Source organism: Ictidomys tridecemlineatus, chromosome 2 (assembly GCF_052094955.1).
Source record: "Ictidomys tridecemlineatus isolate mIctTri1 chromosome 2, mIctTri1.hap1, whole genome shotgun sequence".
Classification (NCBI taxonomy): domain Eukaryota; kingdom Metazoa; phylum Chordata; class Mammalia; order Rodentia; family Sciuridae; genus Ictidomys; species Ictidomys tridecemlineatus.
The window spans coordinates 16,855,820-16,881,114 of record NC_135478.1 but is presented as its reverse complement, the minus strand read 5'-3'; the positions used below and the strand labels follow the sequence as shown (position 1 = coordinate 16,881,114).

The 25,295-nt window shown below is 51.7% G+C and overlaps 2 protein-coding genes across 4 annotated transcripts in view; both read right to left on the bottom strand.

Annotated features, from left to right (window-relative positions):
- Window positions 1–239: 239 nt before the first annotated feature.
- Window positions 240–5,020, bottom strand: LOC101960700 (serine protease 42). The gene is made up of 5 exons (XM_005333076.3): window positions 4,738–5,020; window positions 4,480–4,636; window positions 3,905–4,167; window positions 2,903–3,063; window positions 240–1,368 (listed from the first exon to the last, which is right to left on the bottom strand). Exons 1-5 carry the CDS (start codon window positions 5,018–5,020, stop codon window positions 1,132–1,134), a joined length of 1,101 nt encoding a protein of 366 aa, XP_005333133.1. The 3' UTR covers window positions 240–1,131.
- Window positions 5,021–8,211: 3,191 nt separating this feature from the next.
- Myl3 (myosin light chain 3) overlaps window positions 8,212–25,295 on the bottom strand; it is a 32,209-nt gene continuing 15,125 nt past the window's right edge. For 2 of the 3 annotated variants that reach the window (XM_078029323.1, XM_005332923.3), the window contains 6 exons: window positions 23,742–23,769; window positions 23,481–23,630; window positions 22,682–22,855; window positions 21,579–21,656; window positions 21,437–21,476; window positions 21,088–21,301 (listed from right to left, as the gene is read on the bottom strand). In XM_078029323.1, the coding sequence (XP_077885449.1) occupies window positions 21,448–21,476; window positions 21,579–21,656; window positions 22,682–22,855; window positions 23,481–23,630; window positions 23,742–23,769 (459 nt within the window). In that variant the 3' untranslated portion in view covers window positions 21,088–21,301; window positions 21,437–21,447. Of the gene's footprint in view, window positions 8,395–21,087; window positions 21,302–21,436; window positions 21,477–21,578; window positions 21,657–22,681; window positions 22,856–23,480; window positions 23,631–23,741; window positions 23,770–25,295 lie in introns of those variants that run through there. The other variant, XM_078029333.1, reaches the window with a different exon arrangement.

Here is a 25,295-nt window from a genome sequence, read left to right as displayed (position 1 = left end):
CCCAGAGCCAACAAAGAACAAACTCCACTACAGAGCTCCATGCAGAAATGCTGATGGCAGCACCACAGCAGGACCCAACTGGCTAAAACCATCTGTCCAACACACATGGGCGCAGGCAGGGGCCGCTCCTCTCACTCTATGATCTAAGAAGAATCACGACATCTTCCTAAGTTTCCCATGAGAAACGTTCTTTGCAAGGTCCCCACACCCCAGGCCAGTACAGCAGCAGAACACACACAGCACTCTTCAAACATTTATTGAGTTCACATCTGAAATCTCCACACTCAAAACTGCCTCAACACAACTTGGAGTGTCCCCCAATGCAGCCACTGAGGAAGAGGTGCCAGTCTGGGGTGCCCTGTGGGGCCTGTGTGCCACAGGCTACCCACTCACAGAGCCACACTGGGTACAGGGAAACATGTGCCAGCTCCAGGCACCAAGCCAGATGCTAAAGTCCCAGGCCTCACACCTCTGCAGGGACCTGCGAGGGCCTCCTTCACTGCCACTGCAATCACCTTGCAGGTTGGTGTGACAAAGTCCCAGGGAGACCCTGAAACTAGGGCCAGGTTCAGCTTCCTTCACCGTGATGAATTCTCTCCTTTGGTAGATGTTCTCCAAGGTGTCCCTGAGTCACCACGCTCCGAGTGGCAGGTCTGCTGGCCCTCTAGCTAGAATCAGTTCATCCATATTCCCGGCAGGTAGAGTATGGGTCAGGCATAGGTTGGTTGAGGCAGGTGAGCAGAGCACCAGGCTGGAACACCTTGCAGGCCCCAGTCCCCCGCCAGTCCCCATTGTGGGGCTCCCCAGGAGGAAGCGATTCCAACCAGAATTTGAAGAAAAGGCATTGAGCTTGGCATGGTGGCTCAGGCCTAAAATCCCAGCAAATCAGGAGGCTGAAGTAGGAGGATCTCCAGTTCAAAGCCAGCCTCAGCAAAAGCGGGGTGCTAAGCAACTCAGTGAGACTAAATGAAATACAAAATAGGGCTTGGGGATGTGGCTCAGTGGTCAAGTGCCCCTGAGTTCAATCCCGGTACCAAAAATAAATAAACAAAATAAAGGGCATTGAAAAGGCAAAGGAGATTGGAGGCCTAATGGGAGACCCAGAAATAGGAAGGGAATGGGCCAGGGTGATCATAGAGTCACCAGGATGCCCACAGGCAGCGTAAGACACTCCAGTAGAATGAGGAACATCACCGAACACAAAGGAACAGCCTGGTTCACCGTAGCAACCACCCACTTGCTGTAGAAGCTGAGATAAGTGTAAACTCCAGGAAAGTCTGAGTGACCACAGGCAACGCCCCAGCTCACAATCCCCACCTGGATCCAGGTCTCATTAAACTCACAGCTCAAGGGGCCCCCAGAGTCTCCCTGGAGAAAGATAAAGAAACAAACTGCAGGAATGGAATTGCAAGGTGCCAGGGAGACAGACACATAGGGCTTCCCTGGTCACCCCACAGGCCCTGCCCAGGCCAGGCTTCTGTGAACATGAGAACTGTATATGGAAATATGGAAATTGAAAAGTTATTTTGGCCATTTCCCAAACCTCAGTGGTCGTTAAACATTTTGAATATCACCTCTGCACTGCAGCCCCCAAATCCTTATACTGAACTTGGAGTTTCTCTGAAACTCTTGACCTATGTAGCAAACTCCCCTTAGTCCACTCACATCCCATACATATTCCAACTCCAGCACAAGTCAACGTGTCCTGAACCAAACCTGCTCCACTAGCCCCACCACCAGTCACCTCCAGGAGAAACCCAGGGTCTTCCTCAGCCCCTCCCTCAACACCAGCGCCCTATGATCTTCACCATTCCACCTCAAATACATGTCCTATGGCTCCTTGCTGCCCCATACCCTGCTTGGGATCCAATGGTGATCCCTAGATGATGAAAACTGCTCTTAGGCTTCAGTCTAGGCACCACACAACCAAGAAAGTCACTGACTTAAAAGACAAATCTGATCACACTCACCCAGGCTCCCTCCCAGTCCTGCCTGAGCCAGGCTAGAACTTGGCCCTGCACCCAGGCTCACTCTACCTCCCCACCCCACCCACTCATCTCTCTGGCCACATCTGCTACCCCATTGCTCTACATGTTTAAATCATCCTTCAACTGAAGATCTGCCCCCAGACCTTTGGGACACTGTACATGCTGAGCCCTCTCTCTACATGAAGACTCTGGGCCTCTCACAGAAGTGACTGGTAGTAGGGACAGTGCAGTAGGTTTGGGAAAAGCCAGGCTGAGTTACTCTTGGAATGTTTCAAAGTCTTGAAGGTAGCAGAGCTGATGGATGGATGGGGTTGGGTACATGGGTTCACAGAAGGGAGAAATCATTCAGTAGAGGTAAGGACTTTGGCCCTCTCTCTGCACAGGTGATAATCAAAATATTCAGGGTTCTTGGAACTTCTTCTTTGTTCATTCCAACGGTAAAGTTCTTTCCAATACATGCAAATATGCATCTGATAAGACTAGGCCCAAAAGCCCTCTCCTCGGGAACAAAGCTTGGTGGAGAGGGAAGAACATGGGCCTGGGAGTCATAGAGGTACTCTCAGAACGACCTTGAATTGATGTCCTTGGATCTCCCCTTCCTCATGTGGATAGTAGGCACTGTGTCTGTGTTGCTGAGTCGTGATGTGGGTTAACTGGGATCATTTGGACTAGCGCTCACACTGGCAGGGTGAGTGCTGCATAGGAGAGCTCAACTAGTGAAACACAATGTGGACATCACCCAGCCCACCTTCAGCACCCTAGCAGTGCCCCAGATAGCGAAGATTGCTTCCTTTTGAAGAAACAGGCCAGACCAGCTAAGGGAGTCTAGGGGGTCACTCCCTGTGCACCTCCTTAGCTCAACTAGGGGGTAAATGAAGGAGGCACAAATATGAGGAAAGGGTGTGCAAACTTACCTGACAAGCATCCTTTCCTTTTTTGGTATCACCACATATCATCCCTTTCAAGACCAGATCCCTTTTAGATGACAAGGCTGTCCGTATCTTCTCATTACATTCTTGGTAAAGGATGATTTGTTGGTCCACTTCCTGTAGAATCTCTGTTGAATTCATGTCCGCTAATGAAGAAGATAAGCAGAGTGTGAATCTGTACAAGTCAATAGTAAGCCCCCTGCATCCAGTCTGACCCTGGAAGACAGTAGGACAGTTTATATTGTCCCCATTTGACACAGGAGGGATCTGAGGCCCAAAGGTGACACAGGGAAGGGCAGGGTAAAAGGCAAAACCAAGATGGGAAAAGGAAGAATATTTCAGAAGGGGGAGAGGCAAGTCCTTAGTATCCTGAGAAATGACAACCAAGCATCTGTCACTCTTGAGTTTTGATAGTAATGGTGACAGGGTGTCCTTAGCATCAGTAAATCAACTTCACATTTTAGGGGAGGATCACAGGCTCTTGGACAGGTAGCAAGTCACAGGTACCAAATCCAGCCTCTTCCCATGGATAGGAAGCTGTACAGCCTCAGGTCCAGAACAGGAATCTCAGGCTCTGCATACACTTCAAGAGACAAGAAGCTCCCTATCCTAAAGACAGCTATTCTCAATGAGAAGCAGCTCTGACTGGCAGACAGTTCATCACCCCCCTGGGCAGAAATCCTATCTGGTTATCTCCTTTTGAGGAAAAAAAACAAACAAACACAAAAATCCCTCAAACCAGCTCACTATGTGCCCCCAAAATCTGCATAAGGAGCAACTCCTGGCTGAGCAACTCCAATTCCCAGGCAAAGTGACTTTCCTAAATTTCTTGATCACCCAAGCCGTTCAGGACCCATTACCTTGACTGCTCTTAAACTGTAATCCCTTTACCTCCCTGTCTTTCCTTCTCTTTGGCCTTCATTTCTGTTTCAAGGATATGACTGCTTCTCCTCTCTCCCCAGTTTGCTTCTGATCTGGAAGTCTTACCTTCTTGTTTTGTTTTGCCCCACCCAGTCACCCAGCACGTGGTCCCAGATTGCACATGGAAAAGCTCAGAAGGGACGCAGATAGGGTGGATAGTAGAGGTAAAATTCACAGGGTAGAGGAGGCGAAGAAGGGCAATGTCATTTATAACCGTTGCAGCTGTTCTGAACTTAGGATGGACAATGATGTTCTGGATGGGGATCACCAGACTTGTCTTTTGTGTACTGAGATGCCGATCTCCCATCTTCACGCTGTACTGCCAATGACTGTGGGAGAGAGGACATGCTCCTCACCCTGGGAAGCGTCCCTCCTGCCCTTCCCATCCGAGGTGGTTCCCAGCATGACCCCAACCTTCCTCGCCACTCTCCCCCACACCCCATCTCTAGCACCAAATCGTCTCATTTTGGGTCTCCCTCCAAATCCTCTTAAGTACCTTTAGTAAAGAGAGGGCAGTACAGAAACTTTCCCCTTTCCATCGAATGTGTTTTTGTTTTACCAGTTCGCCAGGGTGGTGGGCCAAGGGTGTTGGAGGAGAGCAGGGCCGCTTGCAGGACCCCGCATCTCCATCTGCCCCTCACCTTAGGATGCAGTGCGCGGCGGTCAGCACCCACTGCGCCGCGATGAGAGAGCCTCCGCACACGTGCTCCTCCCTGTTGCGCACGCTCACCTGCCAGGGCCACTTCCCCTCCTCCGCGTTAAAGCCTCCAACAATCTTCAGGAAGGGCCGGCCACACACTAGACCAGGATATGCAGGAAGAAGGACTGGAAGAGTCAGGTCCCACCTGCGAGCCCGTGCCCGGCGACCCCTGCGTCCCAGTGCTCCGCAGCCGGCTCACCTGGGGCGTGCTCACCCGAGGAGAACGCCAGCAGGTGCGGCAGCACCCCGATCGGGCCGTGCGTGGGAGCCACCTGGGTGCGCGTCTGCATGGACGGGGCGTCTGTGTGCGCCACCGACTCCCCTGTAGGCCCCTCCTGCCCGCTGGCCCCGGAAACCTCGCCGCTCGTGGGCCCAGAGGACGTGAGGGGCACGGCGGATGCGTAGGCCTCGCCGAGCTGCAGCTGCAGGAGCAGGAGCAGGAGCCAGGCCAGCAGGCCCAGGCAGCCGCCCCGGGACGCCATGGTGCGCGGGCCCTGCGGCGCCCCCTCGCGGCCGGGTTGCCTGCCGATGGCGACCACCGGGCGCACGCGGCGGCAGGCGGCGGGCTAGGACCACGACATGGGGGTGTGGCTTCCTGAGTTTCCCTCGACCTCACTCCGTCTGGACCGAGGGGCAGGCGCTGCTGGGGTGGCAGTCCTCGATGGAGACCGCTGCCTAGGGTCGCGCTCCAGACGTCCAGCCTGGATTCTTGTAGTTGACATATGGTCCCCAGGGAGGCAGTGTTAAGATGGTGGAACCTGGAAAAGGTGCAGCCTAGAGGACGTGCTTAGCTCATTGAGGGTGCTTCTCTTGGAAAGGATAAGTGTAGCTCTCATAGGACCCCAGTTAGTTCACATGATAATTATTTTTAAATAACCTGGCCCTGAAGTTTCTCTGGCTTCCTGTCACCATATGATTCCACCCTCTTGCACATGTTTCCCACCATGATGCAATCTGCTGTGTTGTGATATAATCGCCAGAAGGCCCTCATCAGAGCTGAGCAGATACTAGCACTATGATCTTGAACCTCCAGATCTGTGAGATAAATATCCTTCCTTTACAAAGTACCCAGCCCCCAGGTATTTTGTTATAGTAATAGAAAATAGACTAATACAGCAAATGGAAAGACAAATGGATAGCAGCCCCCTTCCCTGTGACCACTCATAAGCTACTCATTTCACTCCAACTGTAGCAGGCTGCCATCCTCAGATCTAGTGCAGTGGCACAAATATTGTGCCCAGAATGATAGGCAAGCTGAAAAGATTAGTGCTCTGCAGCTCTGTCTGAGGTGACTGAATTTATTTGAAAGAAGAGGGTTAGGATTAGTTCACACTAAAGGTATTGCTTAAAACAATAGAGGTCTTATTGGTGAGCCATACAGAGCTCTGTGATACTAGCAGGAAAAAAAAAAGTGAAATAGCAACCTGCCATTAGCTTAACAAAGTGGAAGAAACCACCAAGAAAATTTCTCCTATGCTCTCATTTAGCTTTAAGGGCCTGTGCATGCACTAGGCTGCACCAAATCAGGAACAGAAAGTGGAGTCTATTTAAATGCATTTCCCAAGCCACACAGATATCTGCAAAAGGCAGAAACTTTCCTGGTTCAATGGACTGAAGTACAACCTTTCACCAAAAAGCTACCCTGACCTAGGGGTGACTCCTAGTAAACCAGGATTAAAAATAAAATCACACTCATCCCTAATGTACTGAAAGGCTCTGCACAAGCCCAAGGCTATGTCTTCCCGGGAGCAAATGCATGGGGACCATCTAAGCCACTAGTTCCTGGCTGAATCTGTGGGGAAATAGTAAATTCCAAAGGCTGTGAAAGCAGAATTCATGCTGCACATATATCCAATGACCAATAGTGAAAATAAAACTGACTAGAGGCAAGCATCCACCAATGAGTGGCTTACACTCACCCATAAATTAACTCGGGAATGCCAGGGTAGAACATTAAAATAAGCACAAGGAGGGGTTGGGTCTGAGCTGGGATATTAGAGACTGAAAATTGACAGGAAAATAGATAACAGAAATATTTCACCCAAGACACTAAACAAATAAGCAAATGACCAAACAAACAACAATATAAGTCAGCAGGGAGGAGGGCAGAAATCACTGTCTGAATTTGCTACAATATATTATCTAAGATGCCTTCTTTTCCATTAAAAAAAAAATATATATATATATGTGTGTATGTATATGTATATATATTTAAAACAGGCAAAGAAATAGGAAATTTTACCAATTCACAAGGGAAATATTGCTGGTAAAGAATCTGTCTTTGAGGGGTCCAGTATACTGGGCATAGTAGATAAAGACTTCAAAACAGCTATTTCAAGTACATTAAAAGAGCAGGGTGTGGTGGCACCTGCCTGCAATCCCAGCAGCTCAGCTCTGGATGCTGAGTCAGGAGGATTCAGAGTTCAAAGCCAGCCTCAGTCACTTAGCAAGACACTAGAGCAACTTACAGAGATCCTGTCTCAAAAATATAAAAAAGGATTGGGGATGTGGCTCAATGGTTAATCATACCTGGATTCAATTCTTGGTTTTAAAAAAAAAATATATATATATATACTAAATAAAAGCATATTTAAATGATTAATAGAGGGACTAGGGATGTGGCTCAAGTGGTAGCACGCTGGCCTGGCATGCGCAAGGCACTGGGTTCGATCCTCAGCACCACATAAAAAAATAAATAAAGATATTGTGTCCATCTAAAACAAAAAAATAAATATTAAAAAAAATTAAAAATAAAAAAATGATTAATAGAAGGTATGCTAACAACAAAATCAAAGAATACATAAATGGAGAAAATTTTAAAAGAACCAATTTAAAAACCTTTATAAAACCAAGTGGATGCCAGGCACAGTGGCACCTCCCTGTAATTTCAGCTGCTCTGGAGGCTGAAGCATAATTGCAAATTCAAGGTCAGCCTCAGAAATTTAGCAAAACTCCACCTAAAGGAAAGAAGGTCAATCTGGGGATATAGCTCAATGGTAGAGCACTTGCCTAGCATGTAGGAGACCTGGATTCAATCCCCAGTACTGGGGGTGGAAATGGTGACCAGAAGGCAGTGGCAACTTATTCAAAATGCTGAAAGAAAAAACTGCCAATCCAGAATGTTATATCCAGTAAAGTTGTTTTTCAAAAATGAAGACGATGAAAGTGGAATCATTCATTACTCCCATCTTTACAAAAATACAAAAGGATTGACAGAAAACATAATGAACAATTTATATCAATACATGGACAACTTAGATGAGATGGAAAAATTCCTAGAAGCATAATCTATCAAAACTGAATCAAAAAAAAAATAGAAGCCAGGCTCTTGGCACACGCCTGTAATCCTAGTGGCTCAGAGGATGAGGCAGGAGGATCAAGAGTTCAAAGCCAGAGCTGGGGTTATAGCTCAGCAGTAGAGTGCTTACCTCATACATGTGAGGCACTGGGTTTGATCCTCAGCACCATTTAAAAATAAATATTTTTTTAAAAAAAGATATCAACACCAGCCTCAGCAAAAGCAAGGTGCTAAGCAACTCAGTGAAAATCTATCTCTAAATAAAATACAAAATAGGGCTGGGGATGTGGCTCAGTAGTTGAGTGCCCCTGAGTTCAATCCCTAGTACACACCCACCCACCCCACCCCCCAAAATAAAAACATAGAAACTCAATCTTGGTAGGTTGTTTAGGGTCCAGGAATTTATCTGTTTCTTCTGGATTATCCCATTTAGGGGCATATAATTGTTCATAATAGTCTGGTAGGGATGTAAAATGGGACAGCAGCTGTGGAAAAAATGTGATGGCTGATCATGAAGAATTCCCATAGGCTCCAGGAGTCCCACTGCAAGGCATATACCTAGAAGAATCAAAAATAGGGATTCAATCAGACACTAGACACCTGTGTTCACCTCCCTAAAACCTGTGAATATATCACCTTACATTGTAAAGGAAGCTTTGCAGGTGTGATTAAGGATCTTGAGATGGGGATAGCACTCTGGATTATCTAGCCACTTGAGCCCTGCAAAAGGGAGATTCTTTCCTGACTCTAAGCAGAGGGAGATGTAGCTACAGAAGAAGGATCGTAGAGGTGTAATGTTGCTGACTTTGAAGGTAGAAGAAGGGGCCATGAGCCGAGGAATGCAGGTGACCTCTAGAAACTGTGAAAAGCCAGGAAACATTCTCCTTTGGACCGCCAAGAGACTCATTTTGGACTTGTGACCAAAAGAACTGTAGGAGACTAACTGTGTTGTTTTGAGCCACTAAGTAGTAATTTCTTACAGATATTGTCATACTGAAGAAAATGCTGAAGCAATTAAAATAATACAATAGAGCAAACCTGTCCTGAAATGGAATGATCTGGAAGACACACAATTAAGTAAAAAATGAAAAATGATAAACGATGTGCAAAGTGTGATCCCATTTGGACAGCAGCAAATTCATGTTATATTCATAAATATGTATCTATACCCGGAACCCAGTGATTGGCAGGTGTCTTAGGTGGTTGCTGCCCAAGCAGAGATTCCTCCTTCTATAACTACTTCCTTAGGTGCTCACAGATCTCTGAAAGGCCCAGGGTATTTCCAGATCCACCCCATCATTGCCTAAATGTAGAGATACTGTTGGGTCAGGAAGAGCAGGTGACCCAGTGTCAGCTGGGAGATTCAAGAGACATTTTTGGGGACCTCAGAAGAAGAGACTTTCTCATTCTTCTCAAAAAGCTTCTAACAGAAATATCCCATCCTCCATTCTTCTGAGAGCAAATGGAAATAGATGGGCTCACTGGGGTGGTGCAGATTTTCCTGCAAGCTCACAGGGGTCAGACTATAACCACATTGATCCCCAGGAAGACACAGCACAGAGAGGTGGAATAGACATCCTGGGTTACCCACCTGCCCCCCTGGACAGCCCTGAGACAATCATCCACCTGTCTCCTTTACTCTCAGAGCCACCTGACATCAGCATTTTGTTCCTTGTGACAGAACATCTTCTGATGGACACAGACACAGACATCCACTCCATTTCCCCTTGTTGGAGCCTATGTGTGGTCCTCTGAGTCCCCACACCCACATCAAGGCACAGTCAGGCAGTCAGGGGCCTAAGCCTCTGCCCCTGGTCCTGGGGGGGGGGCGATAGGAGGAAGAGAGCAGGGGAAGGGGGAGTGGGGAACAGAGGGGAGAGGCAGCTGATGAAGAGAGAGTGGGGAGGCAAGGAGGAGGAGTACCCAGGGAAAGAAAGGAAGAGGCTGAGTTATATATGAGCAGGAAGACACAAAATACATCACTTGCGGAAGATACAACCTCCTTCTAAATCAAATGCAAATGAACCACCCCCAAATTATTAATAAACTGAGAGGGTTGGGAGAAAAGATCCATGTACAAAATCAAACTTAATCCTTGAAAGCAATAACGATGTAGAGAAAAAAAAAATCCAGCAATCAGTATGAGGCCTTGTGCCATCTAGCTGGACTTCTCTGACTGCTCTCTTTGCTCTTAAGTCCCCACCCACACTGGCCTCCTTGATAGGCCTGCCCCCAGGCCTTTGCACTGGCTCTTTCCTTTGACCCCAGATATTCATGCAAGTAATTTCCTCACCTCCTGGGTCTGTACCAGAATTTGTAAACTTTGTGTCTGTAAAAAGCCAGATAGTAAAAAAGGCTTTGTGAGTCAAGAGACAAAATTACAACTGTCATGGAGGTACTTATATACCAAGAGAGAAAACAAATTTCCACAAAACTTTTACTGATGGGATTCAAAATATAATAAGAACCGAGTTTTTTTGTTGTTATTGTTGTTGCTGCTGTTTTTGAAATACAAGCCTACTAAGGAGAAAATGGAATTCTTTTAGGGTAAAGAATGGAATTCTTTTTTGTTTGTTTGTCTTCTTTGCTCATAACTGTATTCCCAGCTCCTGGAACATGTCTGGCACATAGTAGGTACTCAACAAACATCTGCTGGCTGAGTGAATGAGTGGAGGGGTGAATGTTTGGAGATGGAGCCTTAATGCCTATAAGTGCTTAGACCACTGCCTGGCACACACCAGTGCTGCCAGTTAGCCACGGTTATTGTTGTGGTTGTTACACAGGCATCTGGAAGGAGAAGGCACCCAGAGTGCATAATCTTTCAGCCACAGGCCTCCCTGCCTGTTGCCTCCCTTCCCCTGCACTTTGCTCCTCCCCTGGCTCCTGGCTCCTGGTCACCACCCTTCCCCCTGGACCCTGCCCTCCCCTCTGGCGGTCTCAGTCTTGGTCCCTACTATTGAACCAACTCTCGGCCTCTCACTCCCCGCAGTACCTCAGCAGAGTCTCCCCTGGACACCCAAGATTCCTCGGATCTGACTGCCTCTGTCCGCTCTGTTCCAGTCTATCCCCAACCCCATCCCTTAGCTCGCCCTAAGGACGCTAGACTGCCTGTGCTCCGCCTAAGTATCCCTGACTGAGCACCATCATAATCCTGGGACATCCCGTTCTCGCTACCCGCTCCCAGCAGGGGACAAGTCCCCTTCCCCTACTTCTCCCTCCCCGCCCTATCCCTGAAGCCGGGGACTGATCTCTGGCTCCTCGGCTCCCGGGAGCCCTCTTCTGCTGCTTCCTGGAAATGTTTCTGGGGTCGGTCTACTTTGCTCACACTGGTCTCTCCCTCATTTGCACAGTCGCCCCATCCTACAGTGCAGGGAATAGTGACAGGATGAAGCAGTTGGCCAGGACCACAGGAGGCAGGAGCAGGACCTGAATCCAGAAGGAGCTGGCGCAAGGTACGCACAGCAGGCAGACAGACCCAGTTAGGGACGAGGCAGCCGCTGAGCTGGGACTGGAAACCGGAGCCCTCCTCCCTGCCATGGGCTCTGCGAGGCCGGGCGCCAGGGACTCGCACGGAGCCTCCCGCCCCCTGGCGTGGCCAGCCGCGTCCCCATGAGGTCAGCACGGCCGGCGATTTCGGGAAAATACCAGCTTCTTATTGAAAACAGGCGGCAGTCAGGCCACGCTGCTTGCCCAGGGAAGCTGGGATGTTTGTTCCAAGAGAGTCTAGAGCGGGCACTGCCGGAGCCCATGGCAGAAGCTGGGGCCATCATACCGGGCCAAGCGTCCCGCGACTTGCGAGAGGGCTCCCGAGGCTCGGGGACCGACCTCACTCGCACACGAGGCAGCTACCGGGAGGCAGGCGTAGTGACTGCGACATCCACAGCTGCCCCCGCCAGGACAGAACTCAGGCAGCGGGCAGGCCTAAGCACACACCCGCGACACCGTTGGGCGCCCCTCCCCAACTGGCCCACCCCGAGCGCCCAGCTCGCCCCCACCCGAGACTCGGGAAGCCCCAGGGCGCGAGCGCTGCTGCCGCCTGCATCTGGAGCGAGTTAGGGCGAGGCCCGGGGCGGCGCTGAGCTCAGCCGCCTGCCCCGCTGCGGTTTCCACGCGGCGGCAAAGGCGACAGAACCCAGAAGCGCCCAAACTAGGGCGCGGCAGCTGCCCTGCCTTGTGGCGCGAGCGGGAAGACGGAGGTGTGTGTCGCTGGCCCGGGCCCAGTCAAGCTGAGCCCTTCGAACCAGTCGCCAGCATATCACTGGTGTCACGTGGGTTGTGGCTTCCCCAGGGGGGAAGCACTGTGCGTGTGCTAAACCGGCACACACCTCCTCCAGCACATTCACCTCATTTTGGCAGGGAAGGGCTGGTCAGGTGCACAAGGCTGGGCTTAGGCCCTGTGCCTCTGCCTGGATGCAGAAATTCTGGGTCAGCTCAGGTGTCCAGCAATACCCAGGACCCACCTCTGCTGACACACATAGACTCTTCCTGGTTACTGCCCCCACTGGACCCTGCACTCCCAACTCAAGGACTCTGTCCACCATGAGATCACACTGAGTTCTTGGACAACAGTGAGATATGGAGACATACCTGGATACAAATTCACACATGGAGGCACACCCACAAGCGAAGCATTTCTATTCTAGTAATCTGAATTGGCAGAAAGATTGCAAAGTGGTGGCAAGTCCTGGGAAGTCCTCTTGGTAAGATGCCTCCTACCCCTGCCAGGGCCAGGGAAGGACAGGAGCTGGATGTCACTGAACCTCACATATTAGGGCCCAGCTTCTTGCAAAAGGTCCAAAGGGTGCTGCCCACCAAGAGGGGGGGTGTAATATGCACAAAGTGTGGGGAGCTGGGCATTGCCTCTGGGTATCCTGCCCACCCGGCCCATAGGTCAGTCTTTACCTTGGGCCCTCACTTCAGGGTCTTATTGTCCAAACTTTGGGTAGATGTGGCCCAGCTGCACTAGAGACCCTGGGGAGGCAGCCATGACCATCCAGCACCCAACCTTTCTGCTTAAGCTCAAAGACTTGAGCTCTCCACCTCCACAGCCAATCCATAGATCTGAGACAACCATCTTGCAGGATGGAGTCCACCGCCATTTCTCACCTGCCCCTGGGGCCCAAAGCACACAATTGCAGAGGGTTAGTGGTGCTGATCTTGCTAGGAACTCTGGTCCTTTTGTGAGCCCTTGTCTTCCACCTGCCCTAACCAGGCCACCACAAGGTACATAAACTGTGAAAGGGTGTTCATTCACAGTAGCCACAGGAGTCCTCAGCCCCCAAGATACTGGGGGGCAAGCTGGGTGAGGGATTTTTTTTTTTAAACTGGAATGGCTATGGTTTGCATAACCAGAGCTTCCAAATTACTTAGCAAAACATGTTTGCTTTTTAATTAACATGTGCTTAAAAAACAATGGTTTTAATTAAAGTGGGTGGGGAGAAAAGGGATGATGCGGGGGTAGAATATTTCAAACAGTTCCAAGACCTGGGCCAGACTTCTTAAAAATAAAGTGGGAGTCTTGCTCCAAGCCTGCTAGGAATAGAGAATCCTTGGGGGGCCCCCAGGAACAGCCCCACCTGCCTCTGCCTCCTCAAGCTCCCTTACTGAGACTTTGCTCTTTCGCTGACCGCCCCACCAATCACTCATTCACTGTCCCCCAGCTGCTCTGGGGAGGCTGGTCTTTCAGAAAGCTTTCCTAGGGGCAGGTGAATAGGATCCCACAGGCAGATAAGGGAAAGTGAAAACCTGAGCCCAGGGGGCTTGCTGGGGAAATATGGTTTCCTTGGAAGAGAGGGAAGGTATCCCATAAAACCATGGAAAAGTCAGGGACTGGTGGACAGAAGGGCAGAGCTGGACCTGGGATCCACTGGTGCCCCAGGGAGACTGGGGCAGGGGGGCTGAGCTGAGACCGGAGATATAAGGGTGGAATGGAGGGTGATCCCACAGAGGAAGAGGGGGTTTGTGAAGAATTGGCCAAAGGAAGGGGAAGGTGCTCCAGGCCTCAGGGTTGCCCCTGAGAGGCTTGGGCATGGCTGCAGGCTCCCTCCCTCCAGCAGGGGGCAGTGTTGACCCCATCATCCTATGCAGAGGAGGCACCAGTTATACTCATTAAGAACTTATGGAAAGTGAGGAGGAGAGGGTTCCTCACAGTGGGTCACCCTTCTCCTCTTTCTGGCCTCTTGGGGCCAGAGTCAGCACCAGGGTCAGATGTCAACACAGGTTTGAGACAGCATGGACTCCTTCACCAGTGCAGATGGAGAGCTGAGAGGGGGTCTTTGAGAATTGAGGGCAGCCCCTGGGGTCGGGTCAGATGGCCCAGAACCCCCAGCTCCCAGCAGTTCAACTGAGGACCCTGTTTCTCATTAGGAGCCTCTCTGCTTCCCCCATCCCACACCCCCACATGAAACGTGCCTCCCTGTACTTAATTCATTACACCAGCCGGGTGGGAGGCCCAGCGGGCGGGGGTTATTTTTTCCCCTGAGCTCAGACATTCCTTGCTTTATTATTCTCCACATTTCAAAGCAGCTGTCGCCTCCCCCAACCGCCCCCAGCCCAAAGCTCAGAGTCCAGAAGGGGCCTCTCCTGGGCCCACAACACTAGAATCTCCAACACCTCCGGTCCAGCCCAGCAGGAAAACTGAGGCCAGAGATGGAGGGGGTCTCAACCCACAGGGACCTCCCCCGACAGTCTTCACTTGAATTTATCCCCACCCTGATATGGCCTCACTCACCCTCCTATCACATGCCCCCCTTGCTTCTATTCACCCCGCTCTGCTCCACTTTCCACACAGGGGAACTCAGTGGCCCTGTATGATACACAGCCAACCCTTGCTTCCCTCTCCTGGAGTGGATACTAGGGCAATTCTCAGGGTCTGTGTACTGCTCTGGGCCCTAGTACACTGAGCCCCCAATGAGTCAGTGGTCTTACAAAGGGCAAGGTCCATTCTGGAGCAAAGGATCACCCTAAAAATGGCAGGGCTGGAGAAAGCTAGTGGACCATCCAAAAGCCAGGTGAATGAAAAACAGTTCTAGGGTCTCGGTTTGCAGAAAACTGGGGAGGCCCCAGCTGGGATGTTTCAACTCTGCCAGAGAATTGTCTATATACAGCTGCCTCAACAGGGGATGAGATCTCTGTTGCTAGGGGCATTCAAGCAGGCAGCAACTTGGTCAAAGTGGCCCTGGCAAAGAGGCTGGTACAGGTGTCTGAGGCCCCTTCCTGCCCAACTTTTAGGTCAAAGTCTGGGGCTGGCAGACACCAAAACCCCTCCAGATATACAGAATTGGGAGTTCCTCCTTACTCATTCAGGGGCAGCTGGATACCTCTGGAAACACAGACCAAGGCACACAGAAGACCTAGGAGTTCAGCCAAGGTATTTTCCCACTGGCTCACAGTATCCTGACACCTGGCAGAGGACCGGGAATGTAATAAATGTGTGACCATCATGTCCTGATAAATTTAGTGGGTCTGACCGGGAGACTATTTAGAGATTTGGAAGTAGAGGCAGCCTTCAGGGGAAGCTAGGAGAGGGACTGTGACCCCAAGGGCCACAGAAGCAGGAGCCCAGATGGGGTAGGCAGACTGGGGATGCTAAGTCTAGTGGTCACTCTCCACGCAACACTCTGGGACCATCTTGGCCCAGCAACCCTACAGCCAGCCATCTCCACCTAGGAATGGGGCTTAATGACAGCATTACCATGTGCCCAGGAAAGTAAGGGTCACTCTATGATGTGGTCCTAGAGGGTTCTTGGAATGCCCAGCCATTGTGGGGGCCCAGGGCCTGCCCACACCTCTACTCTCCAGAAGGATCCCCAGGAACTCCCTTATCATGAGGAAGTCACCCTCTAGGGGATGTCCTCCACAGAGCCTGAGGTCCCAAGAGGGAGCAGACACCAGCTGACCCTCAGCTGACCCTGAGACTAGAGCTTCCCCAGCCTAGAGCCTTGGTAACTGGCCATGTCACCCTCTTGGAGGCTCCCAGCCCCTCCACTCAGCTGGGCCATGTAGCATGTTGGTCTGAGCATCCTCCTCTCTCCCTGTTCTAGAAAACACTGAACATTTGCCTTCCTGTCACAGCAGCCACCAACCCGTCCCCTGTCTTACAACTAGGGATAAGAAGCCACTGCTGTTGTCTTCCCCACCTCCAGCTATAGGTCCCAGAGATGGGAACAGTCATGGGCAACCATCAGTTCAAGGACACTCAGAATCTCAGGGTCCCAATACTCTTTTGAGGGAAGCTGAGACATCTTTTCCTGTGTGCCATGCCCCACACATCCCTGACCACACCTGCAACCTGCAGGAGCTCACCTTCACTGCCCTGCCCAGTTCCTGCCTCCAACTGATAAGACTAGGCCTCTGGTAAAGTAATAGTCAGCCCCTGATGGCTACATTATTGATGGAGGATGGATGGATGGATGGATGGATGGATGGTGGGTGAGTGGATTGATTCCACTTTGGCCCTAAAATGGATCTGCCCCAGTTGAGGGTCTCTATCCAATTTCCGAAAAATGTAAAGACTGACTTGTAAGGTTTTGTTTTGCCAAGTAAAGACTTAGAAAATAGTAGCTACCGGCTACCATCACCATTGTTTTGTTAACCAAAGGATATTCTTGAGACAAAAAAAAGAGGGGGGAGGTAGGATATGATCTTGGATGAAAGACAGACCTTGATACATAAAACTGAGCTTCCTGGAAAAGACACAGCATAGGACTTTTTTCTCTCATGAAAACTTTCTCAGGTATTGCGATAGGTTGGACCCTGAAGCTGGGGGACACCAAGTGCTTCCATTCTCCACCAGAGCCAAGAACCCCTTGTGCAGCCTTTCTGGATGACAACCTCGCTCCAGGGAAGGTGCTCACAACTTCTTCCCGCTGGTTCAGGACAGGGGTGGGGATGTCATTCTGGAGCACCGTTAAAGGGTTTCTGAGCCTCTCATGGGACAGAGGGAAAGAGACAAGGATTGGGGTGATTCGGCAGAAAGGGAAAGAGAGACAGAGGCTTTCAGAGCCAGGGCCCAGGGCAAAGGCAGACACTTGTATTCAGCTGCACAAAGGTAGGAAGATCAAGAAGTTGACCAGAGCTAAGCTTTCCCAGGAGACACCATCTCTGCCTTCTCTGGATTCCCAGTTTCCAGCTGCCCACCCCCAGCCCCACCCGCCCTCCAGAAAGGGTCCAACTCACCCATTCTCACAGAGGTCTAAGTGGATAGGTGAGGTACCTGGACCTGTGGTCCAGAAAAGGAGAGAGTTTGAAAGACAAGGTGGACTCCCCCAGCCAGGCAGGGGGCCTGTGTGACATTCCAGGCCCCTCTCTGTCCAAGAGGGAGGCCCTGGGCCCTGGATGCTAAGACTGGAGGGGGGCCTGCTGGGCGGTCGGGCCTGGGGGAACCCTGTGTGCACAGACACACACACTCCACATTCCAGTAGTGCTCCGTCAGCATTTGGGCAAACCAGGATTGTGTGGCTTTGGGAGGGCGGAGAACAAATAACCCCCAAATTTGGGAGAAGGCGGAACTGGGGCTGGTTGGAAGGGACTCAGGAGAAGCCTAGGGAGCCTCTTCTGTGCCGGGTCATGGGTTCAAGGCCTGGTTCTCCTGCTACTCTCTGAGGTGACTGGGTCAGCATTCCTGAGGGTTGTGACTCTCTTCCCAGGCAGGCTCATCCTTACCCCTCCCCACATTCCCTGCCACCACCCAAGGCCTCAGGATTCAACAGTACAGCACAGCAGATGTGCCCCCCAAGCACCCCCTAATGTCTGCAGCACAAGGGGCTAGGTATCAAATTCCTTGGGCCCCTCTTCCCCCGTCCCCAATTTCATACATTCCTCTGTCTGGACCCTTTTCCTCCACACCCTGATCTCATTTAAGGCCTTCAGGGGAAGCTAAGAGTGCTTTGGGTCCTATAGTTCAATTTCTCACACCTGCAGTCTGATTTTTTTTTTCTTTCTTGAAACCTAGTAAAAAAAAAAAAATTATCCAATATCCAATTACTTCAAGACCCCACCAGATTTTATTCTGTTTCAGCCTGAATTTCTGGCTTTCTTATACCACCCCCGTCCATACGATCTAATCCATGTCCCCCTAGTGACCTCAGAGTCCCTGGGGATGGTGTCTGGAAGAACACAGGATGTTGGAAGGCTGCCAAGAGTGATGGGTGGCCATACAGGACATCAGAGGATGCAGAGGAATGATTTGTTCTGGATCTGTCACAGGCCCAGCTCCCACAATATTTTTGTCTTTTGAGTTTAAGTTCCAGACCCCAAACCTCTGCCCTAAAAACCGTTCTGAGGATCTACTGCAATATCTTTTCCCCACGATGTCACTGGACCTTCTAAGGTTCTGCAATTTCAGAGGGACTGTGGAGCCCTGTCTGGGGTTCTGAGACTTAACTCTGCCCTCAGTCCATCGCCCTCAGCCTCCTAAGGATTGGAGAGGCAGGCAGCTATTCCCGCCACCATAGAGCGAGCTCAGAGATTAGGTCCAGGCCAGATGAGCAAAGTGAGACAGAGACCTCAGATCAGACCTCAGCCTCATGGGGCATATGGCCTGGCACTTGAGGCCTGGAGGGGACCACGCTGGGAGGACAAACCCTTTACCCCTTCCTATCGCGTTCCACCAGCAGCAGGGCCACAGGCTGGACCACCCTGCTTGAGGGGGGAGCTGGGACCTGTGTTTATGCAACTGTGGGGAGGCCACAGCCTGGCTGGCAGTGCCGCCCGCCCAGCACCAGGGCTGACTCAGCAGAGACCCCCAGCATGGACACACTTAGACAAGCCCGCAGACCCAAAGACACGCTCACTCATGCACACACAGCGGCAAACACACATGTACAGATGCACAGACAAATGGGCACAAGTGCACTTACACACTCACAGACACACACACACACACACAAAGTGCGAACACAAGCTCATTCACAGTCATGGACACACACGCATGCTTGTAGGCGGGCACATGCAGACACCCAAGAACACAGAAATGCACGTAATCTCCCTGGTCAGGCATACGGGGGATGCCGAGCAAGGAGGAGGCTCACCTGTGCAGCTGAGTGCCACCTCAGGTGAGCCTGCCTGGGAAGAGCTGCCTCCTGTCCACCCTGGCTCAAATACCCACAGCCAATGACCCAAGTTTAGGAATGACACGTGGTCAGTACAGCCACATAGAACATGTAAAGGGCCCCAGAGGGGCAATGTGGCCGTGGCAGGGATAGAGACACATTCTAAGTAGAGCTGTGCCTCAAAAAGCGGGACCAAACAGCGTGAGCCAGGGCTCATCAGATCCAGTCATCCTGGTCCTGCCCCCAACTCTCACCTCCATCCTGTCCCCTCCTCATCTCCATAAGACTAGAGGGGTGGGGAAGGCACAGTGTCCTGGGGGTCCTCCAGGATGCTCCCTTCCACTACCAAGCCAAGGTGAGTAAGTTGATAGCTCCCAGGAACAGGGGAGTCTGCAAGATGGAGAGATCTTTGGAGTCAGGCAGGCATCCTTGACTGAGCAGGACACATGCGCCCTGGGATCTGAGATAGATGTGAACTTGAAGGTTCTTGCCTAGTGATGACTTGGAGCACCCCTATGATCCCTGCTCAGGACTTCAGCTCACAGTCAGCATCCCCAGAAAGAAAATTCTGGGACAACCCAAATCCCATCCATGCTGTAGCATGTGTCAGAATTCTTCCTCTTTAAGGCTGAATACTATTCCATCGCACATATATACTACATTTTGCTTATCTATTCATCCACTGATAGACATTTGGTTGTTTCCATCTTTGGGCTATTGTCAATTACACTACTATGAACATCAGTGTACAAATACCTATTCGAGACCCTATTTTCAATTATTTGGGGTATATACTCAGAAGTGGAATTACTGTGTCATATGGTCACTCTATTTTTTATCCTATCATGCTCTTCCATGGTTGCTGCACCATCTTGCATTCCTACCAATAATGCACAAGGGCTCCAGTTTCTCCACATTCTCACCAACATTTGAAATTTTCTACTGTTGTTGTTATTGTTGTTCTTATAGCCGCCAACCTAATGGGTGGGAAGTGGCATCACCAATAGTTTTTGTTTGTTTCTTGGTTAGTGAATTGGTACCAGGGATTAAACCCAGGGGTGCTCTACCACTGAGCTACCTCCCCAGCCCTTTTTTATTATTTTACCTAGAGACAGGTTCTTGCTGAGTTGCTTAGGGCCTCACTAAGTTGCTGAGGCTGGCTTTGAACAATCCTCCTGCCTCAGCCTTGAGAACAACTGGAATTACAAATGTGCCCCTCCAAGCCCTGCCTCTCTTGTAGTTTTGATTCACCTTGCCCTCACGATTACTGACACTGGGCAGTTTTGCATATGTTTATTGACCATTTACAAATCTTCTTTATAGGAATGTCATTCCAGTCTTTTGCTCAGTTTTTAATCAGGTTGTTTGGGTTTTTGTTAGTTGTTGTTGATTTACAGGACTCTTTTTTAATTCCTGTCCTTTAAGTCTTTGTCCAACTATTACCTTCTCAGATAAACCCTGACCCCATGACCTCATTATGTCAACCACCTCCCAGCTTTCTCCCTCAGGCTCCGCCAGAGCACACTCCCCAGCCCCTTCCCTAAGTTCCTCTTCAGCTTTCCTCACTATTTGACACTGCTGTGTTCCCAGTGCCTGGGAAAGAGCCTGGCACACAGCAGGTGCACAATAAATGCTGAGAGGATAAAAGCAGGAAGATAGAGCCTCCTGTGACACACTCACCCTCTGTATACACATTCTTCACACCAACTCAATCCTGACACACTCATACACACACAGACTTCCCACACCACCCTCAGACAGCCCTGGGACAAAGTGAGCTCCTACCCTGCCTCCCATTCCCAATGTGTCTCAGGCCAGGCCCTTCCCTGCGCTGGGCCTCAGCTTGCCCCCTTTTAACATGGGCAGCTCTGGGCCTAATTTTTTTTTTAATTCCTGTTTTCTCAGACTCCCAGTGTCAGGCTCCCAATGACAGCCTTGTGCTAGGGGCCACAGCATGGCTGCCATCTCCAGAGGCGGGTGGGAGGGCAAGAGCAAAGGAAGGAGACTGGGACTCCTCTAGTCCAACCCTGGTCCCACCCCACGGTCCGGTGGCCCTCAGAATAGACCCAGGTCCATCAGAGGGCCACCGAGAGGAAAGAGGGTAGGAGGGATGGAGGGAAGGAGAAGCAGGAGAAGGGAAGGAAAGAGGGAGGAAGGAAAGGGGAGGGGGAGGGAAAAAGAAAGGAAAAGAAGAAAGAAGGAAAGGAGGAAGTCATTTATTTATAAGGCTCTGGATGGAGACAGAATGCAGTCACAATGAGCACAGCCCCAGGCAGAGATGACAACCAGCAGAGATCTGAGGGCTTGTGCGGCTGGAGCCTTGGTCCACTCCCCTCCTTCCCACAGCTCCAGGCCACTGGTGTGAGCATCACGACAGGAGACGAGACATCCCCAGCTCGCCCTCCCTGGGCTCCCTGACAACAAAGGCAGCCACGGGTTACAGAGGAGGGGCCCACGGAGGGAGGCGGCCCTTGCCAACCGAGGACTGGACTGACGTGGCTGGAGTGGGGAGGGGCAGCCGGAGGTGTGGAAGGGAGCAGGGGTCTCACCTGTGGGAGGCTCAGCTGGCCATGATATGCTTCACAAATGCTGGAAAGGGGAAAGGGATCAACAGCTCAGCCCTGGGCAGCCAGGTGGAGCTGGGTCCTTGGGCTCCCCCTCCCATTACACCCGCTGCCCAGCTGTGCCCACCTTCATAGTTGATGCAGCCATTGGAGTCCTCTTGCCCAGCCATCAATTTCTCCACCTCATCCTCTGTCAGCCTCTCCCCTGGGAGGGCGGGAAGCTGAGTTAGCATCTTCCGGAAGTGTGATGGGGGAGGAGGGGACTCACCGAATCCCCCTGGATGGTGGGTCTGCCTCTGGAATCCCCACGGCCAGCATTGCTCACAAGGCCACGGCTACCACCCCCACCTTTGAGGTCTGAGCACAAGTGACAAGTCAAGAAGGGCAGGGCCTGGGGTGGGTCTCTGGTGACTTCTCCAAGTCCAGGCACCTTGGTGTATAAATGACCATGTAGATTATTCTCTGTCCCCACTAGGCTGACAGGGGCTCTCTCTATAAGAGAGGAGACCAGTCCCCCCCCCCCGCCACATACACACCTTGAGGCTAATGGAAGGACTCATGGGGCAGAGCTGGACTTTGGGGGATGATTGTGAAGGGGACCAAGACACCACCTACTGCTCCACAAACAAGTCCGGCATTTTCCTGACTCTACCAACTGCAGCTTCCCTGCTCCCCAGCCTCCCCTGGTACCTCCACCTCCCCTTACACACACACACACACACACACACACACACACACACACACACACACGCAATCCCAGACAACAGCACAGGACTGAACACAGCAAGCACTCAATAAATGTTTGCTGCAGAAAAAAGTCAGTCTGAGGAGAAGGGAAGGGCCCCACCATCCAGGCACCTGATTTTGGGGGTGAGTGGAGAGGCACAGGACCCACAGAGGCCACAGAGGATGCCCCGGAGCAGTCCATCCAGGAAGCAGACATGTGACCTTGACCTTCTTGGCCATTTAGAACATTGAACACCAGCACCAAGTTGACCCCGCTGACCTCCAGCCCTGCCCTGTCCCCAGAGCTGTTCCCATCTCCCTTCAGTTCTGTGAGCGGCACCAACATGCATTCCATATTCCCTGTCTAAATGGCATTTCTGTCACCTGCCACTGAGAGACCTTGACTGTGTGACTATCTCCATTTCACAGATGAGATGCGGACCCAGCAGACGCCAGACTCAGGATGCCCCTGGAGAAGGAGCCAGGTGGGGAAGCTGCCCTCACCCAGTGTGGCCAGCACGTGGCGGAGCTCGGCACCCATGACAGTGCCGTTGCCCTCCTTGTCGAAGACCCGCAGCCCCTCCACGAAGTCCTCATATGTGCCCGTGTCCTTATTCTTGGATATGTGTTGGAGCATGGGCAGGAACGTTTCAAAATCCATCATCTTGTTATTAAGTTCTGCAGAGAGATGACCCCAAGTCCCCGGTTAGAGGGATGTTATGGGGACATCCTTCTCCCGTGCCTTTTAATGAGAAGCCATCACCTTTACACAGTTCCCAAAGCATCTACACTAGTTTGCCATTTATAAAGCATGTCACCACCACAAGGCACTTTACAGTCTACTGAGAAAAGCAGTTTGTACATCCTTTGCTGTTCACAGGACAGTCTGCTTCCCCGCACCATCATAGTGGGCTCTGTCCTTTGTTAAAGTCATTTTCTTATGGACCTCACCCTCCCCACTATCTGTGCTGGGTCGGCGACAGCTGGGCCAATCAGAGGCCTTCTCTGGACCTGTGAAGGCCTGGGTTTCATTCTTCCTGGGAACGAAGTAAGCAGCCTAGGTGGTCAGTCCCCAGTGACCAGGACTGGCCAATCAACATGGGGCCAGATGGTCCAGCAAACCATCCTGCTTGTCGCCATTGCCAACACAGCCCCACATCCAGCCACCACGTCCTCATCTGAATGATGGGAGGTATGACAGGGCAGGGCCGGGAGGTTCACTGCAGCCCCACCCACTGGTGGCAACCCACCCTTCAGAATCCCCTGGGACTAGCATTGTGGGCTCCTGGACAGGGTGCACTACCTTCTTGTTTTGGCTTCCCCAGGACACGGAGCACCTCGGCTTGTGTGGGGTTCTGGCCCAGCGCCCGCAGGACATCCCCACACTGCCCGTAAGTGATCTTCATCTCACCCTTGGGTGTGCGGTCAAACAGCATGAAGGCTTCCTTGAACTCTGCAGAAGAGGGCAGTGAGCTGTGGGCTCTCCAAGGGGAGCCCACCCCACTCCCCCACACCACTGCGGGACCCTCACACCAGGGAGCCCTGGGCTCAAGAGCCTGCTCACCTTCAATCTGCTCCGGCGTGAACTCGATCTGAAAAGAGGCCCCAAAGACTCAGTTCCTGACCAGCCCAGGCCCCAGGCCCTTTCTGTCTTAGCTTTTCCCTATTCTAACATCGTAGCCTCTACCACCCAAAACCTCCTGTTGTCTACCTTGACGTCCACCTCCCTCCCAACCCCTCCCTTCCTGTCCCATATGAAAGACTTGGGTCTGTGGGTACCAGATCCTGATGCCTGTTAGAGGGTGACAGTAGGGGGGATTCCCAGGATCCCAAGGCCTCAGCCCACTGTGGGCCTTACCTAGTTCTAGACAAATGTGCCTAAAGCCACAGGTCTGACCAGGCTGGCTTTGCCTGGGGCTCTTGTGGGCAAGATGGTCAACATGAATGACATGGAGTTTGGGGAAACAAAGTGGTAAAAGTGAGGCTGCAGGCCAGAGGCTCAGTGTGTCAACGTGGAATTCACATGTGTGTGTCTGAATGTGTCTACTCCTTGCAGAGTCCCCTGGGTCCCTCAAGGCTGGGTGCTGTCATTCACAGGGTCCCACCTATACCTGTGTCACATGTCCTGTCTGTGGGCCTCAAGGAGGCTCTCCTACTTCAGTACAGCCTGCGGCCAGGGCTGTGCTGCCGAAGTATTTGCTGAAGCCACTTTGAGGCCACCCTGAGGTCAGGAGGCCTCCTGGGACCCAGTGTCCCCCTCCTCACCTGATACCAGATCTATTTTTATCACTGCAGTCACTCTCCCCAAAGTCAAGGTCACATCAGGGAAAGGAGCTTGGGGGAAGGGGACATGACTGGCACCTCTCTCACTGCCACTCCCTCAGAGGCCCACCAACCTCCATAGTGCATGCCAGTGCCGAGGGACACCCTGTCCCTTCCACCCTGCATGGTTGTCCCTCCTGGTTTTTGCCTCAACTCAGTGTTGGGAAGAACAATTTGTCACTCCCCCTGAGAGCTCTCTCCACAAGGAAACCTGGTACAATTCGTTTCCCTGGCAAAGGCTGTGCCCTTCACTGGCCAGCTGGGTTGAGGAGAAGGGGGACACATGAGGGAACCTCATCATCACCACCTCTCAGAGCCTGGTGAGCCTGGACAATTTTACCATGGGTCCCCAGGTGCTCAGAGCCTCACCAGGGGGCCTGCAGGATGCAAGCCTGGGCCCTGCAGGTGGCAGGGGGACAGGGAGCTAACTGAGGGGTGCCTGTGCACCAAACAGCTCCCAGCAGCCCCTGAAAAGGGGGCTTATCATCCCGTTTCACAGTCGAGAAAACCAAACCTCTGCGTAGGAAAGGAGCTTATCTCCTAAGGCGTAGCAGACTTTGGGTTTGAGCCTGTGTCTGCAGGGACAGAGGTTTGGTGTCTCTGGGCAGGCTCATGGCCAGGAGGAGGATCTGTACAGATGAGGGCAGATCTTGCTGAACTTGCAGGAATGGGGAGGGCCCCTCAGGAGGCAGCTGGGGCAGCAGTGGCTGCTGGCCAGCCAAGAACGGAGAGCAGGCAGGACACCGAGCGTGCTGCTATGCAGATGCCACAGGTGGGAGTCATGGTTCGTCCTCCA